This window comes from Vulpes lagopus, chromosome X (genome assembly GCF_018345385.1).
Source record: "Vulpes lagopus strain Blue_001 chromosome X, ASM1834538v1, whole genome shotgun sequence".
NCBI classification, from domain to species: domain Eukaryota; kingdom Metazoa; phylum Chordata; class Mammalia; order Carnivora; family Canidae; genus Vulpes; species Vulpes lagopus.
Window position 1 is genome coordinate 61994277 of NC_054848.1, and position 20370 is coordinate 62014646.

The 20370-nt window shown below is 36.5% G+C and overlaps 1 protein-coding gene across 3 annotated transcripts in view; it reads right to left on the minus strand.

Annotated features, from left to right (window-relative positions):
- BRWD3 (bromodomain and WD repeat domain containing 3) overlaps positions 1 to 20370 on the minus strand; it is a 201990-nt gene that overhangs the window by 82875 nt on the left and 98745 nt on the right. For 2 of the 3 annotated variants that reach the window (XM_041741648.1, XM_041741649.1), the window contains 5 exons: positions 9849 to 9889; positions 7121 to 7225; positions 5733 to 5886; positions 1724 to 1858; positions 569 to 697 (listed from right to left, as the gene is read on the minus strand). In XM_041741648.1, the coding sequence (XP_041597582.1) occupies positions 569 to 697; positions 1724 to 1858; positions 5733 to 5886; positions 7121 to 7225; positions 9849 to 9889 (564 nt within the window). Of the gene's footprint in view, positions 1 to 568; positions 698 to 1723; positions 1859 to 5732; positions 5887 to 7120; positions 7226 to 9848; positions 9890 to 14793; positions 14833 to 20370 lie in introns of all 3 variants that reach the window. The other variant, XM_041741647.1, reaches the window with a different exon arrangement.

Here is a 20370-nt window from a genome sequence, read left to right on the forward strand (position 1 = left end):
AGCAAGAAAATTAACATTTGGTCACCAGCTGTTTTCTTCTAATTTATGATAAGTTAGAGGATGTAATCTGGTAAAGTTGTTCTCTCATTACACCTGAAGGGCAGTACAGAGAATATGTTCTAAGCAAAAGGATTTCCTAATAAATTTTTATATCTACATAATCTTATATCCTGATAGTGATTCGAACTACCAAGCCTGTTCTGGCAGTGATGAAAAATTTTATCAAGAAAGGTGACTTTTTTGGGATCCCTGGGTGGCGCAGCGGTTTGGCGCCTGCCTTTGGCCCAGGGCGTGATCCTGGAGACCCGGGATCGAATCCCACATCAGGCTCCCGGTGCATGGAGCCTGCTTCTCCCTCCACCTGTGTCTCTGCCTCTCTCTCTCTCTCTGTGACTATCATAAATAAAAAAAAAAAAAAAAAAAAAGAAAGGTGACTTTTTAAGTTTATATTTATTGACACACAATGACCCTTATCACAATGACCCTTATTTACTGGAAGACTTCAAATAAAATTTATGAATGATACAATCCAAAATTATAGTCTATAACAAAAATTAAATAGACTAACCTTTTCATAGTATTTACTGCATCCAAAACCAAAAAGCAGCAGATGTCCATGAGAGTCTGTGCAGGCAAAATGGTTTCCATCTGGTGAAAATTTACAATCAAACACTGCACCATGGCCTTGGCCTTCAATCTGAAATTTAGAGGAGTCACTTTAAGTCATCTTAAGAGGTAATTTACAAATAAGTAGGCAATAGATTCCGCTTCCTAATATCTTGAGTTATGTGATGCATCAACATTCCAATGACTCTCTGGCTTCTGTTGCCAGAATCCTACAGAGACAGTAATGCTCTGAAAGAATTTAGGAAGAATAAAAATGCAATACATGGTATCAAATATTACTAGCAATGTCATATTTCAAGAAGTACTAAATGAGTGACTGAGAATAAAAAAAGATCTAAACACAACCAAAAGGACAACTCAGCAATGTCAAGATAATATCTTTACACCTTAAATTGTAAGGCGAGTAAACCTTAAAATAGCCTTCCTAAATTAAAGTACATGAATCAATTTTACTAACAAAAGACAGAGGGTATTATTAACACTCTAGAACTATACAAAGTCTATAAAAGGGAGTTCAAAAGTTGACAATTTAGAAATGTTAACTCAAGAACTATTCTTCAAAGGAACACTAAATTTGGAGGATATGAGTATTGCCATTAACATAGGAGGGTACTCTACTGGGAAAAGGGATAAACTCACCAGATTTGTCCATGGTTTGTATGAAATATATCTTAAGAGTATCTATGCTTCCAATTCTACATTTGCCCAACAACTTCCTGATTACTAACTAAGCTATGTAGGGTTTACCAGAAACAGATACAATAGACACTGTTATGATTCATATATTAGGATTACTGTTTAAACATTAAACATTTTGTGATTTTGGTTAGTATTAGCTCCAAAAGCTGATTAAATTTGAGTTTCTAGAATTTAGACCTGGGGACAAGAATTTGGAAAATGCTAATACCATGATAAGAGAGTCACTCTGAAAAGTGTTCTCAATTGGCCTTACTCTCAGGTCTCCAGACATTCTCTAAGTTATTGTATGGATTTAAACACAGATGACAGGTTCCTTTGCACTAAGTATATTTTAATTACCAAGTTGTCATATAAGAGATGTCTATTTTAATACGAACCAAGCACAGATTTTCCTTACCATGTTAAAATAATTCCGAATTTTGGTCCCCCGGTCAAGGTCCCAAATAAAAATGTTCCCATCATGACCTGCTGAAAGTATGATCCTTTGATCAAATGGATGTGCTTCCAAAACAAATACTTCATCATCATGTCCCTGTGATAAAATCAATATTAAAAATGAAAAGCAACACACAGTATTTGGTTTATTTGGCCAAAAGATCTTGGGAGTGTGCTATCAATCTGGTTCAGATGAATTTATGTACACCATAGTATTTACTACATGGACACGACAAGAAATATTTCAATTAGAGTTCCTTATATGTTTAATTGCTGATTTCAAAAAGTACTCAATACAGAAGACCCAGAAAGGTGTTTAAAGTGTAGTCCAAGACAGTTACAGCTTATTAACCAGGCCCCTGAAATAGAATTGATATTTCTATGACTCTGCTACTTAAAAGACTCACAGAGAATGAATAAACAGGATCTTTCATTAACACCCAATTCTGCCACAGAGATAACAGACAAACTTTCATTGTTCTTCATCCAGCACTCTCAATACCTAGTAATCAAATTATATTTTGGAAGGTCCCATGGTACATTCAAACACAAAAGTATAGTGGCTCTGCCCTTTTTCTACTTTATAGTTGAAAGTTTCATTTGATATGCTACCTGAAAAATGGGTTTGCTGCTAAAAAAGTTTGAAAACCAATGCTCTCTCTATATGTTACCCTTACCAATGAATATCAGTATATAAAGAGAGACCTTAGATCAGGTGTCGGCAACTGTAGCCTGCAGGCAAATCTAGCTCCCATTTTTGTACACACAATCTGTGAGTTAGAATGGTTTTTACATTAAAAGGCTTTGAAAAACAAAGAATATGTAACAGAGGCCATATGTGGCCTGCAAAGCCTAATATACTATCTGGCCTCTTAAAGAAATAGTTTGCCAACACTTGATTCAGATCTTTGTTAAAGAGAATAAATGAATCAAGTGTTGGCAAACTATTTCTTAAAAAAAGGATGTATGACATCCTGAAGTTGCATTTCACCTAGAAAAACATCAGCATATTACACATCAGGAGCTTTTAGAAATCATCATATCTTATGACTCTCACAAGTGCATTCTATCTCAAATCATCCTATAAAAAATGGAATAATAGGGCACCCTACTACCATATTACCTATATGGACAAAAATGTAACTTATTAAAAAATAACTGCATAGTAGCTCAAAATTCGTAAGTAAAATCCCATCGCAATAAATATTCTTACAACTGAAAGTTTACCAAAACTCTTTTCCCAGTGACCACCAAAAAACTACTTCTTTGTTATATGCTAAATAATCAACTTGATATAACAAATACTTTCTCAGGTTCCTAATGAGAAAACAATAAAATTACTTTCTTAAACTCAAATGGTAATGATACAACTATTTCAGTGTACATTGGAATAGAGAGACTTTTAAATAAGGGTTTTATTTCTTGGTCACATGTCATAGGATAGGACATAGTCATTATATCATAGGGAACAAAACATAATAAAATTTAGTAATTTCTTAAGATACATCATCTGTCTTATTTATATTTATTAAGCACACCTCTATCTTCACCACTGCTACACAAATTCAAATTATCATCATGGCCCATCTTACCATAGACTCTTACGCTCTTACGCTATACCAGAATCACTCTTAGCTTCGTTCCAATCTATTCTGTTGCCAGAATTATATGATATTTTTCAAAAGCAAAATTCACATGTCATTCCTTAGCTTTTCAACCTTTTAATGCTTTTCTATTTGTCTAGGGCAGATCCTATAATAGCTTGAATGGTCTGTTCCCTGTCCATTTCTCCAGTCCTATCTGGTGACATTCTTTCTGTTCTCTGTGCTCTAGCCAAAAACTGGCTTTCTTTCAACTCCCTTCTATCTGAAGACTTTTGATGTACTTTTACCCTCTTCCAATAAGGACCTCCAAACTCCCTCACATATGTAATTAATCAAATATTTATTGATATCCTACATATTGAGGCAAAATTTTCTTATTGTTTAATAAGAAAATATCAAGTAGTGATAAACGTTATGCTGAAAATAAAGCAAGGTGACAGAATAAGACAAAGACTGCAAGACTACTCTAGATTATTCTATCAGGGAAAGCCTTGTCAAGGAGGTGACATTTAGGCTGAGATCTGGGTAATTTCTACCTATCTTTCAAATCTTAACCCAAATTTAACTTCCTTAGGAAGTATCTGATCCTATTTTGACCAGAATCAAATAGATTTATACCAGGTTTGGTCACCCTATTAGAAACTTGCATTGTATTTTACACTTCTCTTTCTGATCATTTAATTAATTTTTGTGTGGTTTGTTTTTTCTTAATAAGCTGTAAATTCTAAGATGATGGGGACTCTCTACTATTTATTCCTAACAGCTAACCCCACTGAAGGCACACAGAAGATGTTTAGTAAGTATTTGCTGAGTGGAAGAACTTTACACCACACTAAGACCATCAAAAAACAAATTGTTAACACAGAAAAGATAAGTATCAAAACTAAGTAGATTTGACTGTTACAAGGACTAAAATTAAAAATAGTTCTAATTTTTTTCAGTAAAATTCACTGAAAACAGATGACCTATGAGTCAACCCATGGGAAGAGTATCACTAAAGAAAATTCTAAATTGAGGTACTTATTAAGACAGAATTTTACACAGATCTATAAAACCAGAGGCTATGACATGAACTTTGTGATTTTTAGAGATATAGATTTGTGCTAATATTGTAGTCAATAGCCACATGTGCCTATTAAGCATCCAAAATGTGGCTACTCCAAATTGAGATGTTGTAAGTGTAAAATACACACTAGATTTCAAATATTTAGTATTTTGAAAATGTGAGATATTTAATAATTTTTATATTAATTACATGTTGAAATGCTACTATTTTGGATATACTGGTTAAATGAAATGTATTATAAAATTAATTTCACCTGTTGTGCTTTACTTTTTCTGTTGTGGTTGCTAGAAAAATTAGTATTACATAAATGGCTCATATTATATTTCTATTAGAGCATGTCGCATGAACATTTCCTATTAAAGATTCAAGCAAATATTATAGATTTTCCTATACATATTAACAGAAACTTAGATCAAAGAATAGGGAAAGGCATAAGGAGATAAAGAACTGGTTAAACAGATAAAAAAAGAATCTAAAACTCCACTAACACAGTGTTAGGATTTCATTTAGGAAAGAGAATTGGAGGTATATGGAAATCCTCCCAAAATTAAACAAATCTTTAGACACCTCAGAGGTTATAGATAAAATTATCTCACATGGAGTCAAATAAGGATGATACCATGGTATACTACAAAGTCACATGAGTTATGAGAATTGGATTCTAGTCCCAATCACTTACTATTTTGCAAATCATATGGCAATCACTTGGCCCTTGTCCCTAAAGTATTTATGAAGTGATAATTGAAGCAGATAGGCTTCAGCAGATAAGGCTTTTTAAGTGGCATTTAACCTGAAATTTACATGATAAACCAAAAACCAACCCCACCCATGTTGATTTCTGCTATTAATCCTATCAGCTTTTCAGGTCACAAATATTACAGCCTTTTTCTACAACAAATTCATTTTTTAAAAGCAGAAAAGCCCCCTTTTCCTGCTTCTTGCATAAACAAATCCCTGAAAGTAGAATAAAAAAGGATTCTCTTGTCAAAATATAGTTATACACCTAAAACAATAATAACAAAAATCCCAACTCATGCTAAAAACAAAATAACTTACATTGTCTGCATGTAAGTTAGATAGATAAGTATCAGACTTCAAAAGAATCTTGAAAAGTTTTTGAACCTGCTTTTAGCAGCTATACCAATGTGCCCTCCTTATTTTGCAAATATGTCAACAAAGGTGACTCAAATAATTACTGATCCAAGGGATAGTAAGTCAGAGAAAATAAACTAAAATTTAAATTTCCTGTCTTCCACAATAATGCCCTTATTGATCATTTTATTAATTCTAAAAATACTTACAGATAAAGTATGAAGAAGTTGCCCTGTGATAGAATTCCATACTTTCAAAAGGAAATTGTTCACTGCAGTAATAACTGTGGTGTCATAGCGATCCCAGGCCACCATAGTCACCTTAAGTTTAGTGACCTTGTCTTCTCCACATGGCAAGTTATTCCTAAATAAAATAATTTGCAGTATTCATACTTTGTAAATTATTTAAAAAACAGCAAATTATGAAAAAAATCCAGTAGCTTGCAAATTTTTAGAAAAAAAATACTAAACCATTTCAAAAAAAAATACTAAACTATACTTTTCAGTGCTCACAAAATAAAATAATAAAGTACCTAAATAGGGCAATACCCATAAGCTTATTGTAGGGAGACAAAAGACACAAAATGACAAATAACTTTGTAGTTAGTTACTAACACAAGAACAACAACCAAAAAAATGAAGCTAGAAAAAAATCTACAAATTCCTTGAAAAATATAATATAAGGTCATGTTTGCTTCAAGAAAGTGCAAAGAAATATATAATAGACCCTTTATTACCTTAAATTTTTAAATTAATAAGTCTTATAATAGAGCAGTAAAAAATTCAATAACTTTTGATTTAGTTGAATATAATATGAATAGCTGGCTAGGAATATAATATCAGTTTTATATTGTCATTAATGGGAAAATAATTAGTTACAGGGCCTTAGCCGACAGAAACTGTAATGTCCTAAAGATGTAATTATATATTTTCCAATCAACAGGAAATATAATGAAACAGAATGCTGATTAAGTGTACTTATAATGTTGAGTAGGGATGCTAACAATATGAAACATCATAAAGGTAACCTCGATAAGACAGAGAGATAGCTAAAATTATGATGACATTTAATAGTGAAAACCCTCAAAGTTGAAAGTAGTATAGATAAATATAAAAAATGACCTATACAGGGATGCCTGGGTGGCTCAGTGGTTGAGCATCTGCCTTGGGCTGAGGGCATAATCATGGAGTCCTAGGATCAAGTCCCACATGGGCTCCCCATAGGGAGCCTGCTTCTCCCTCTGCCTGGGTCTCTGCCTCTCTCTCTGTATTTCTCATAAATAAATAAAATCTTTTTTAAAATGACCTATAGAAAAATAAGGCAGGAAATAATCCTGTGGGCATTAGTAGAGTAGAGATCTTTGGGTCACAAGAGACCAGAATTTTGAATGATTCAGCAATGTTTCTATCATCCAGTAATCAACAAGCAAAAGACAATTTACTTAGAGACTAAATACAGATGCAAACTTTAGATCTACCAATGAACCCCAAACTATTCACTAATCTGAAAATATATTTTCATTATGAAATATAATTCAGTAAATCAAAAGATACTATACCATATGAGAAGCACTGAAATATCTAACATCCAGTCTTACCCAGTCATTTTAGTAGCCATGTCTAGCACTATACTCTTCCATTCTTGTTGCTGATATTGCCAAATTCTTGCTGTTCCATCTCTACTTCCACTAACAAATCTTAAACTGCAAAGAAAGGTTAAAATACCCTTATTACTTTTTTCCAAACTAGAAATCACTTTTTTTTTCTAAGAAAGTAATACATTCATCCCCTTATACTACTGGGGGGAATGAAAAGTATATACTTTGGAAAACAGTTTGGTAGTTCCTCAAAATGATAAACAGAGTCACCATATAATTCAACAAGTCTACTCCCAGCTATAAATCCAAGAGAAATGAAACGTAAGTCCACATAAAAACCTATACACAAATAACCATGGCATTATCCATCACAAGTCAAAAAGTGGTAACAATCCAAATGTCCATCAACTAAAAGGGATAAACAAATTGTGGTATTCATACATCCAAATATTATTCAGCAATAAAAAGAAATGACATAATGATACATACTGCAACATGATTGAATCTTGAAAACATTATATTAAGTGAAATAAGTTGGTCACAAAAGACCACATATTGTATAATTCAATTTATATAAAATTTCCAGAATGGGCAAATCTATAAAGATAAAAACTGGGTTAAAGGCTGCCCAGGGTTAAGGGTAGAGGTATAAAGATATTGGAGATTGATAGCTAAAGGGTATGGGAATTCTTTTGGGGGTGCTAAAAATGTTCTAAAATTGATTGTGGTAAAGGTTGCACAACCCTGTGAATATGCTAAAAACCACTGAAGTTATGTGATGTGCATTATATCTCAATAAAACTTACAAAAATACATTCATTCACCCTTATTTCTATCACTGTTCATACTTTCATTTCTATTCCACCTGACTTTATTAAAGACATGTATATATACTTATATATTTCCCCCTTCAGGAAACAGAATTGTACTACATATAATGTTTTATTGTGTTTTTCCCTAAGTGTTATTTTATAGATCTCTAGGTTTATAAATTTAAAACTACTGTCTGAATAAGTATGGAACTATATGGATATATTGAAATTTATTTAATCAACCCCCTAAAGATAAATATTTAAACTATTTCCATTCATCACCATTATAAATAGTTTTGTGATGAGTATCTCTATACATATCTTTGTACAACCTTATATTTATCTTTGCTTGAGTCAAATGGTCGGCACATTTTTAAAGCTTTTGATGAGTTATTTCCCTGAAAAGTTTTTTTTTTTTTTTAACACTTTACAGTCTCTTCAAAAGTTATGGGAGAGTGAGTGCCCATTTTCCCTAAACACTTGGCAATACTGGGTGCTGACATTCTTCATTATCTCATTATTCTGAAAGAAAAACATGTTACTCTTAATTTAAACTGTATCTTTAATTATTAGTAAAACTGGATATCCTTTGTTTATTGTCCACATAAATAATGAAGATAAAATTATGTTTCTCTTTTAGGGAAAAGGCAAGGAATTAAAAACTTCAGATTCCTCTAGCATGAAAGAATCATAGCTGTACAAACCTTCAAGTGTATAACTCAGTACAGTGCAATAAATCAACCTCAAAAAATTATCTGAAGGTTTTCTCATTCCTAATATAAACTTCACTCTATGTGGACCATCATTATTTACTCTTGCATTTAATAAAGATGAACAAATTCATCATAGCAATCACCCACTGTCTGAAAAATATTTAAAAATAAAACATGGTCAAAATTTTTTTATTAAATTAAATTAAATTAAATCAAAACATGGTCACCCACATAAAAGTCCTTATAGAAATATCTGGATAAACATTTATGTTAAGTGCTTACATATTTAAATCTATTCTAGGTCAATTTTAGACCAGGGCAAAAGATTATCATCTTTTGGGGATCAAACATTTGAAAGGGGGTACACAAATACTTGTATATAATTTCTAAGTTTATAGACATAGGAAATATGTATCATATGAGGAGAGACAATGAGTAATACAGATGTTTAGAGGAAGACAATATGGCTAAAATATGCAGCAGTCAGAAAAGGCTTCAGGTAGAACATGAACCTTAAAAGGAAGATAGGACTTAGAAAGGAAGAGAAAGGGACTGGTGGGAGGAGAAAAATAGAGTAAAGGAGAGTAGAAGCTAGAGGGAAGCTGTGGGAGGGAAAGAGGAGTGAGGGGGTAGTATTTCGGGGTAAGAATGGTATGAGCTAAAATATAAGCAAATAAATGAATGAGAGAAAAAATATGGAATGTAACAGGAACAATGATTGAGTCACTTAGGCTAAATGTAAAGATTTATATGGGGAGTAGTAAATGAGAAAAGAATGTAGGTCTAAGTCAAGTTTTAGAAAGTTCTGAATTCGAGCCTGACATTTGATTTCTATTTTATAGACAAAGAGGAAATACTAAAGATTTCTAAACATAGCAATGTAAATCTGGCAGAAATGGACAGGATAGATTTAGAAAGGAGAAAACTCAAGGTAATGGGCCAAATAATAGAATCATTTGCTAAAGTGAGTGGAAATAGAAATAGAAAAAAAGTAAACAAAAAAGAAGTCATTCAGAAAGAAGAACTGATTAAGTATGGCTACTAATTGGATAGGAGTTTAAAAGACATGAGGTAAGGATGTCATCAAAAATAGACAAGGGCTTTCAGCTAAATAAAGTAATACAGTAGAGGGAGCTACTGCTGAAGGAATAGAAGTAAAATATGTCAAACATCTGTTTACACAGATATGTACTACATAGTTACCTGTCTCCATTGTTACAGAACTGAACAGCAACAACTTTGTCCTAAGACATAAAACAACAGATTTTTAGTTAGAGTTAGTTTATTTGTAAGATGAATGAAGTATTCTTCCCTTAAAATTCACAAGCAAAAGCATCATGGAGTAGGTTTTTTAATGCTGTAATTTTCTTGGAAAAAACTCCAATTTTCTTTAAAAAAAAAAAGAAGGCTGAAACAATTGATTAACTGATGAGGAATACTTATCAGCAGTAAATTGAAACAAACCAAACATAAGCAAACCTGTTTTTAAATTATAATCTCAAGAGACATTTTTGAATAGGTATTAGTTTTTATGTCCCCCATAATAAGACAGCACACTAACCTAAAATGTGACATTAAAGTTAATTTGATAGCAGTTGAATTAAATTTCCCACTTACTATCTTTTAAATTTCAGAAAATAAATCATTTCCTATTTCTCAAATGGATTATTTATTTTATATAGGGTTCATCTGATTTTAGGTACAATAGTTTAGATACGTCTGTTTAAATCTTCGTTTATAATGATTAAACTATACTTTTATTAATATAATGTATTATAGTGATGAGAAGAATAAAATATAAGCCAGAATATGCATTTTCTTTGCCTTTATTCCTTGATAAGAAAGCTAAAATGTATCCTAAAAAGTTGTACATATTTTCACAAAACAGTTACTGAATTGCATTTGAATTTTTAGTAAAAAGCTCAGATACTAAATATCTTTTTATTTAATTATTTTTCATTTTAAAAAATTATTAAACTGTCTTCATATGTTTGTAGGTATCCATGATTCATACTGCTCAATGATTTCACTATAGTATTTATCTGAGATATTCTGTATTCTCACTGCCAGTTGCAATAACTGGTTTTAGATGTTCTGAAAGTACATCTTATTTTTGATGACTAACAGTAGCCACTGACTTCAACAGGGAGTATTTAGGTTTTCTGACTTTCTCTTAGCTGGACCCTGGGGAAAAAAAAAAAAAACACAAAACTCTACTAATCAATTTTTCTTCATCTTTCCCCCACCCAATTATTGTCCATTGTTTCTACTATCTCCTACGCACTCAGCTCTCAATAAACTTGACTGCACTTGTATACATACCCTGCTTGGGTGGTAATTGTAAAGATGCCTCCTTTGCATACTCTAGTACAAATGGATTTCTCCCAATGGATAGTCTCAGATTTAGATCTTTATATATTTCCTAAGTTTTTCTTATTCACAATTTAAATAATATTCCAGGATTTTAGTATCTAGGAATAAGTAACATCAAGATAAGAGCTCAGCTTGGTTCAGTAATGATTCGTAAGTAATTGTTCAATTGTGTTTATGGGATGGGACAAAATCAGGAGGCTGTTTCCAGAAGCTCAAGAAGGTTTCTATCAGGGGTCTCTTTTACTACAAAATTCAGGAACATGATTGATTTTGTAACTCACAAAGTATCTTTTTCTATTAGTCATCATACAGGGACACTGTGTATTTTTATTGATGTGCGCTAATACTACTCCAAATGAGAGGTCAACAGTAGTAAAAACAGTAACTTTTAGACTTGCAAAGCTTAGTGCTTTAATTGCTGACTATATAGCTTTGACAATGAGGTATATGAAATGCATAGTAAGCTAAAAAATAAGTACCCCCATTTGTCATAATAGTTATCTGGAGAAAAATGTAAGGAAAAGAAGAGGAAAAAGATGAAAGGTACACAGGGATATGAAAAAACATTACTGGATCCAAGCTTCCTAACAAAGAATGTAGAAATGGCTTGAGGAAAAGTTCTAATCACCAATGGCCAATCACCAATGGCTGTCACCCAGGCATAAAGCTGTTCCCTGCTGTTATTGATAATTGAGTAGGATTACATTTCAGGAGTCTGTGATGACATTCTGAAAACAATCATACTAAAATCAACAAGCTAAATTAGTAAATTAGTTTTTTCTTAAGATACACTTAATATGTCCTTTATTATTTATTGAGGTAAATTGGGCACATAGCCTTATATGTTTCAGCTGTATAATGCGATACTTTGATATCTGTATATTCTACAAAGTGATCACCACCATAAGTCTAGTTATCATCCATCACCATACAAATAAGCCCTCTCATTCATCCCCCAACACCCTTTCCCCTCTGGTAACCATGGATCTCTTTTGTTTTTGTTTGTTTTTTTCATTTGTTTAGTTATTTTAGAATACACATATAGTGAAATTATGTCACTTGCCTTTTTGCAACAAACTTTTCACTTAGAATATATTCAAGGTCTACCCATAATGACGCAAATGGCAAGATTTCCTTATGTGTGGCTGAGTAGTATTCCACTGTGTATATATGTGTATGTGTGTGTGTGTATACCACAATTTATTTATCCATTCGTGGCTGAGTAGTATTCTACTGTGTATATATGTGTATGTGTGTGTGTGTATACCACAATTTATTTATCCATTCATCCATGGACGGACACTTAGGTTATTTCCATATCCTGGTTACTATAAATACTGCTGCAATGAACACAGGAGTGTATATATCTTCCTAAACTAGTGTTTTTGTATTTGTCAATATTCAGAAGTGGAGTATCTGGATCATATACTTGTTCTGTTTTTAATTTTTTGACAAATCTCCATACAGCTTTCCACAGGGGCTACCGATTTACACCGATTTACCGATTTACACCGATTTAAATGATTTACATTTACATTCCCACCAATAGTGCGTAAGAGTATCCTTTTTTTTTTTTTTCATATCTCCATATCGTCTCCAACACTTGTTATTTCTTGCCTTTTTTTGATAATTGTCATTCTAATAGGTATGAGGTAACACCACATTGTGGCCATCAGTCTATCTGCTTTAGGAAAGAGAAATGTCTTGTTTAGTTCCTCCATCCATTTTTTAATTGGGTTTGTTTTTTGTTATTGAGTTATATGAGTTCTTTATATATTTTGGATATTAATCCCCTAATGGATATATTATTTGCAAATAACCTTTTCCATTTAGAAAGTTGCCTTTTTTTTATTGTTTATTGATGTTTTTTCTTCACTGTGGAAGGAGCCTCGGTGTCATCGAAAGATGAGTGGACAAAGAAGATGTGGTTTATGTATACAATGGAATATTACTCAGCCATTAGAAATGACAAGTACCCACCATTTGCTTCAACGTGGATGGAACTGGAGGGTATTATGCTGAGTGAAGTAAGTCAATGGGAGAAGGACAAACATTATATGTTTCATTCATTTGGGGAATATAAATAATAATAATATAATAAAATATATAAATAATAATAATAAATAATAAATAATAAATAATAAATAATAGCAGTAGTCTTTTAATAAGAAGTAGTCCCACTTGTTGTTGGGTCACTAAGACCAATGCCAAGGACCTTACCACTGCTAGGGAAGATCATCAAAAAGATGTATCCGCAAATTGACCTGTGAGCTGGATCCCAGGAGCTTAGACGCTCCTTACCCACTTCTCTATCCTTGTTATATGAGTTCCACTTGCCTTTCCCTCTCCCAAAAGCTGCTCTAACAACATAGCCTTGAGATGATGATGTGGTATTGAGAAGATCTAAACAGTATACTTGAATGAACCCAGGTAAGGCTTCTTTATAACCTTTTAAGAAGTTACTGGCAGGCACAAGGATCCATTCATCTTGCTGACACCCAAAACAACAAAACAACCCTCAGGTGTAAGTTCCCTTTGCTTATTAAAACTGCCACCTACCAACCCAGAGTGTCCTACCTCTTTCTTTGGACTTTCCCTGACATCTGGGTACAGGGGCTAGTTTCAGATTATATCTGAAAGCACCCAAGAGAGCTATAAACTGACAATTGGCAAGCCAGCCCAGAAACCAAAGAAATGGGCCTTGGGAATGAGGAATCCACAGGAGAAATCCCAAATTAGCTATCAACTTCTGTAAGGAAGGGTGGCCTGTATGTTAGATACTTGTGGACTATTACATGAATATGGGGACATACAGAAAATATCAGCCAGTCTAATGTGTTTGTTAGAGGAAATGCGCATACCACACTGAGGCAAGAGAAGGGAAACAAAGTTGCTACTGTGGGCCTCAAATGTGGATAGTCCAGTTGGCCATGGATGCCCAACTACAGGCTGAAGCTCAAGTTAGAAAGTTAGAAGAGCTGAGGTTAGAAAAGTATCTATGAGCATCCACTACTCTGCTAGCTCTGGGGCTGGTAGACAAGATGGAAGAGCAAAATAATAGAGACCTTAGTGTCCTGTTTTGCAAATCAAGGAGGGTGCAAGCTGCTATGTATTAAGATATGAGAACTTATGAGAAAGCCTGATTAGGCTGTTAAGAGGTGGAATCTTAGAGAAAATGATGAAAATGACAAGGAAAATGTTGTGGTAACTGATGAGGAAACAGCCAAAATGCCCCGTTCCTTCTGACCCCTAATTTTAAATACCAATTACCTCAAAACTCCTAGGAGAAAACTTGCATCTTTCTCTGTCCTTTCAAGTTTATATATCTTATTATGTCTTTGAAATATAAATACCCCTGGGGATAACCACAACATTGCCAGAAAAAAAAAGTGGTGATCTTTTAATACAGCTATAGTTCTCTTGTCCATTGCATTATAATGAACTCTCATCAAATCAAGTGATCATTTTTTAAGTTTTCTGTCATTTGCAGTTACTGTTTTGCTCTGATGCTTTGAAAAAAGTATTCCTACAAATGTGCCTCATATTTAAGAACACTCATGGAAAAGACTTTGACTAGTTTCTGATAACTAAGATTTAATTGCCTTTATGTTGGAGAGATAATTATGAACATTTCAAGTATTCCCCCAAAGCTACATGCATAGGCCCACAATAAGTAATAGAATGGTAGCTGGGGACCTATCCCTGTTCACCTCTCCCACATCAGCAAAATGGGCCCATTGCATTGATAATACAGTGTTAACATGTAAAGATTTACCTCTGCTGCAGGACACCTGCAGGCTTTGCTCAGGAACATCTGTGAGGAAGAAGATGGGCAATGAACCCAAAGAAAATTAAAGGCTCAAATACTGCCATAAGGTTTTGGGTGTCATCTGGTTAGCTAAGACTCATAAAGCTGTAACCGAAAAGGTGCAAGCCTATCCAACTTCTAAGAATGGGAAAGAGGTGCTGTCCTTTATAGGGATTTTGGGGTTTTGGAAGACTTCTAATCTACACCTGGCACAATACTCCCATTCCTCATGCTGCCTGGTAAAGAAAGGGCATATATGGGACTGGGGACGACAGCAGTGTGCTGCCTTTGAGAAAGCAAAAATACTAATAAAACAGATTAAAGCTCTGGGGATCTCCTAAGCAGGTCTACCATTTAAGTTATATGTGTCTATGTGTCTATGTGACTCCAAAAGTTATGGGTCAGGCATTATGGCAGAGATAACAAAAGAGGAGAATGCCCCTGGGATTTTGATTCCAGCTCTGGAAGGGGGCAAAACTCCAATATACCCCATAGAGCAACAGCTCCTAGCAATGTACATCGTGCTCTTCCGGATAAAGCTTCTCATACAGCAGCCAGTACAGCAGCTAGTGTACTGAGCTCATAGTGGTCTGGCTGCCAATCACTCTTGAGCCCGGGCCAATAACTCTTTGGCACTGATAATTAGATTATTCTAAAGGGATTAAGTTTATGGCTTGAACAATAGGAAGCTGATTATTAAAAAGTCCTTGTGGGGTCACGATATATATAAAATGACATTTGAGTCCATCTGTAAGAACCTGAAATGATTCTCACTGTTTATCATGTCCCAGCTCTTAAGACACTGACATTCCCCTAGCAATCAGGAAGCTGGTGCCCTAGTTGGGAATGAGCCCTAGCTACTGACCCTTCAGTAGTGTAGGCAGAATGGGTGCATAAAAAAAGAATGGCCCCCACAATGCCTAAGTAGGATGGTATATTGCCAAGGATGCTGGACTGCTCTCAGTACAGTGCATTGGTTAATGTAGTAACAGCACGTTGTGCGTTCTAAACAACACCAAAGGGAACTGCCAAAAGAATCAAGCCATCTACTGGAGTTCCCAACCAATGAGAAATTGGCAAATTGCCCCTATGTAAGGGTTTTAAATATGCCTTGGTTTATAGAGACACTGCATCTGGCTTAAACCATGCTTTTCTCTGCCACCCTACAAACCAGGCTGTAACATTAAGGGCTTAAAAAACTGAATATCAGGGGGGAGGGGCAAGATGGCGGAGGAGTAGGGTCTCCAGGTCACCTGTCCTCAGCAAATTACCTAGAAAACCATCCAATCATCCTGAAAACCTACGAATTCGGCCTGAGATTTAAAGAGAGACCAGCTGGAACGCTCCAGTGAGAAGAGTTCGCGCTTCTATCAAGGTAGGAAGACGGGGAAAAAGAAATAAAGACACAAAAGGCCTCCAAGGGGGAGGGGCCCCGCGAGGAGCCGGGCTGAGGCCGGGGGAGTGTCCCCAGGACAGGAGAGCCCCGTCCCGGAGGAGCAGGAGCTGCACCAACCTTCCCCGCGGAAAGGGGCTCCCCGGGAATTGGAGCAGGATCCCCAGAAAGGCGGGGACGCCCTCGGGCTCCCTGGGACAGTAACAGAGGAACTGCGCCCCAGGAGATGCGCCGAGCTGCCTAAGGGCTGCAGCGCTCGGCGGGACCCGGAGCAGCTCGGAGGGGCTCGGGCGGCGGCTCCGCGGAGGGGGCTGCGCGGCTCCGGGAACAGCTCAGCGGCGGCGGCTCGCGCAGAGGAAGAAGCTCAGCGCGGAGGGGGCTGCGCGGCTCCGGGAACAGCTCGGAGAGGCTCGGCCGGCGGCTCCGCGGAGGGGGCTGCGCGGCTCCGGGAACAGCTCGGAGAGGCTCCGGCGGCGGCTCCGCGGAGGGGGCTGCACCGCCGGGAGCGCGAATCCAACAGCGCAGGCCCCGGAGCACAGGGCGCCGGGACACAGCCCAGGATCCGGCCTCCCCCGGGACAGGCAGAGGCCGGGAGGGCCCAGGACAGCAAGGACGCTCCTGCCTGGAACTGAGCAGATCAGCGGCCCCGCCCCGGAGCCTCCAGGCCCTGCAAACGGAGAGCCCCGGAGCTACTGCGGGAGCTGACTCGAGGGTCCCAGAGCTGCCCCCGCCACTGTGGCTTCCTCCCGGGGCCTCACGGGGTCAACAACCCCCACCGAGCCCTGCACCAGGCAGGGGCAGAGCAGCTCCCCCAAGTGCTAACACCTGAGAATCAGCACAGCAGGCCCCTCCCCCAGAAGACCAGCGAGACGGACCAGTTCCAAGGGAAGTCAAGGGACTTAAACTACACAGAATCGGAAGATACTCCCCCGTGGTTTTTTTTTGTTTTTTGTTTTTTTTGTTTTTGTTTTAGTTTTTGTTTTTGTTTTGTTTTGTGCTTTTTTTTTCTCTCTTTCTTCTTGATTTATGATTGCTTCCCCCTCCCCCCCTTTTTTTCTTTTTTCTCCTTTCTTTCTTTTTCTTTCTTTTTCTTCTCTTTTTCCCCTATTTTTTCTTCTTTCTCTTTTTTCTTTTTCTCTTTTCTTTCCTTCTCTCTCTTTTTCTCCTTTTCCCAATACAACTTGTTTTTGGCCACTCTGCACTGAGCAAAATGACCAGAAGGAAAACCCCTCAAAAAAAAGAATCAGAAACAGCCCTCTCTCCCACAGAGTTACAAAATATGGATTACAATTCAATGTCAGAAAGCCAATTCAGAAGCACTATTTTACAGCTACTGGTGGCTCTAGAAAAAACCATAAAGGACTCAAGAGACTTCATGACTGCAGAATTTAGATCTAATCAGGCAGAAATTAAAAATCAATTAAATGAGATGCAATCCAAGCTAGAAGTCCTAACCACGAGGCTTGACGAGGTGGAAGAACGAGTGAGTGACATAGAAGACAAGTTGATGGCAAAGAGGGAAACTGAGGAAAAAAGAGACAGGCAATTAAAAGACCATGAGGATAGATTAAGGGAAATAAATGACAGCCTGAGGAAGAAAAACCTACGTTTAATTGGGGTTCCTGAGGGCGCCGAAAGGGACAGAGGGCCAGAATATGTATTTGAACAAATCCTAGCTGAAAACTTTCCTAACCTGGGAAGGGAAACAGGCATTCAGATCCAGGAAATAGAGAGATCCCCCCCTAAAATCAACAAAAACCGTTCAACACCTCGACATTTAATAGTGAAGCTTGCAAATTCCAAAGATAAGGAGAAGATCCTTAAAGCAGCAAGAGAAAAAAAGTCCCTGACTTTTATGGGGAGGAATATTAGGGTAACAGCAGACCTCTCCACAGAGACCTGGCAGGCCAGAAAGGGCTGGCAGGATATATTCAGGGTCCTAAATGAAAAGAACATGCAACCAAGAATACTTTACCCCGCAAGGCTTTCATTCAAAATGGAAGGAGAGATAAAGAGCTTCCAAGACAGGCAGGAACTGAAAGAATATGTAACCTCCAAACCAGCTCTGCAAGAAATTTTAAGGGGGACTCTTAAAATTCCCCTTTAAGAAGAAGTTCAGTGGAACAATCCACAAAAACAAGGACTGAATAGATATGATGACACTAAACTCATATCTATCAATAGTAACTCTGAATGTGAACGGGCTTAATGACCCCATCAAAAGGCGCAGGGTTTCAGACTGGATAAAAAAGCAGGACCCATCTATTTGCTGTCTACAAGAGACTCATTTTAGACAGAAGGACACCTACAACCTGAAAATAAAAGGTTGGAGAACCATTTACCATTCAAATGGTCCTCAAAAGAAAGCAGGGGTTGCCATCCTTATATCAGATAAATTAAAATTTACCCCGAAGACTATAGTGAGAGATGAAGAAGGACACTATCTCATACTCAAAGGATCTATCCAACAAGAGGACTTAACACTCCTCAATATATATGCCCCGAATGTGGGAGCTGCCAAATATTTAAACCAATTAATAACCAAACTCAAGAAATACCTTGATAATAATACACTTATACTTGGTGACTTCAATCTAGCTCTTTCTACCCTGGATAGGTCTTCTAAGCACAACATCTCCAAAGAAACGAGAGCTTTAAATGATACACTGGACCAGATGGATTTCACAGATATCTACAGAACTTTACATCCAAACTCAACTGAATACACATTCTTCTCAAGTGCACATGGAACTTTCTCCAGAATAGACCACATACTGGGTCATAAATCGGGTCTGAACCGATACCAAAAGATCGGGATAGTCCCCTGTATATTCTCAGACCATAATGCCTTGAAATTAGAACTTAATCACAACAAGAAATATGGAAGGACCACAAACACGTGGAGGTTAAGGACCATCCTGCTAAAAGATGAAAAGGTCAACCAGGAAATTAAGGAAGAATTAAAAAGATTCATGGAAACTAATGAAAATGAAGATACAACCGTTCAAAATCTTTGGGATGCAGCAAAAGCAGTCCTGAGGGGGAAATACATCGCAATACAAGCATACATTCAAAAACTGGAAAGATCTCAAATTCAAAAGCTCACCTTACACATAAAGGAACTAGAGAAAAAGCAACAAATAGACCCCACCCCCAGCAGAAGAAGAGAGTTAATTAAAATTCGAGCAGAACTCAATGATATCGAGACCAAAAGAACTGTGGAACAGATCAACAGAACCAGGAGTTGGTTCTTTGAAAGAATTAATAAGATAGATAAACCATTAGCCAACCTTATTAAAAAGAAGAGAGAGAAGACTCAAATTAATAAAATCATGAATGAGAAAGGGGACATCACTACCAACACCAAGGAAATACAAACGATTTTAAAAACATATTATGAACAGCTGTACGCCAATAAATTAGGAAATCTAGAAGAAATGGACGCATTCCTGGAAAGCCACAAACTACCAAAACTGGAGCAGGAAGAAATAGAAAACCTGAACAGGCCAATAACCAGGGAGGAAATTGAAGCAGTCATCAAAAACCTCCCAAGACACAAGAGTCCAGGGCCAGATGGCTTCCCAGGGGAATTCTATCAAACGTTTAAAGAAGAAATCATACCTATTCTACTAAAGCTGTTTGGAAAGATAGAAAGAGATGGAGTACTTCCAAATTCGTTCTATGAGGCCAGCATCACCTTAATTCCGAAACCAGACAAAGACCCCACCAAAAAGGAGAATTACAGACCAATATCCCTGATGAACATGGATGCAAAAATTCTCAACAAGATACTAGCCAATAGGATCCAACAACACATTAAGAAAATTATTCACCAAGACCAAGTAGGATTTATCCCTGGGACACAAGGCTGGTTCAACACTCGTAAAACCATCAATGTGATTCATCATATCAGCAAGAGAAAAACCAAGAACCATATGATACTCTCATTAGATGCAGAGAAAGCATTTGACAAAATACAGCATCCATTCCTGATCAAAACCCTTCAGAGTGTTGGGATAGAGGGAACTTTCCTCGACATCTTAAAAGCCATCTACGAAAAGCCCACAGCAAATATCATTCTCAATGGGGAAGCACTGGGAGCCTTTCCCCTAAGATCAGGAACAAGACAGGGATGTCCACTCTCACCACTG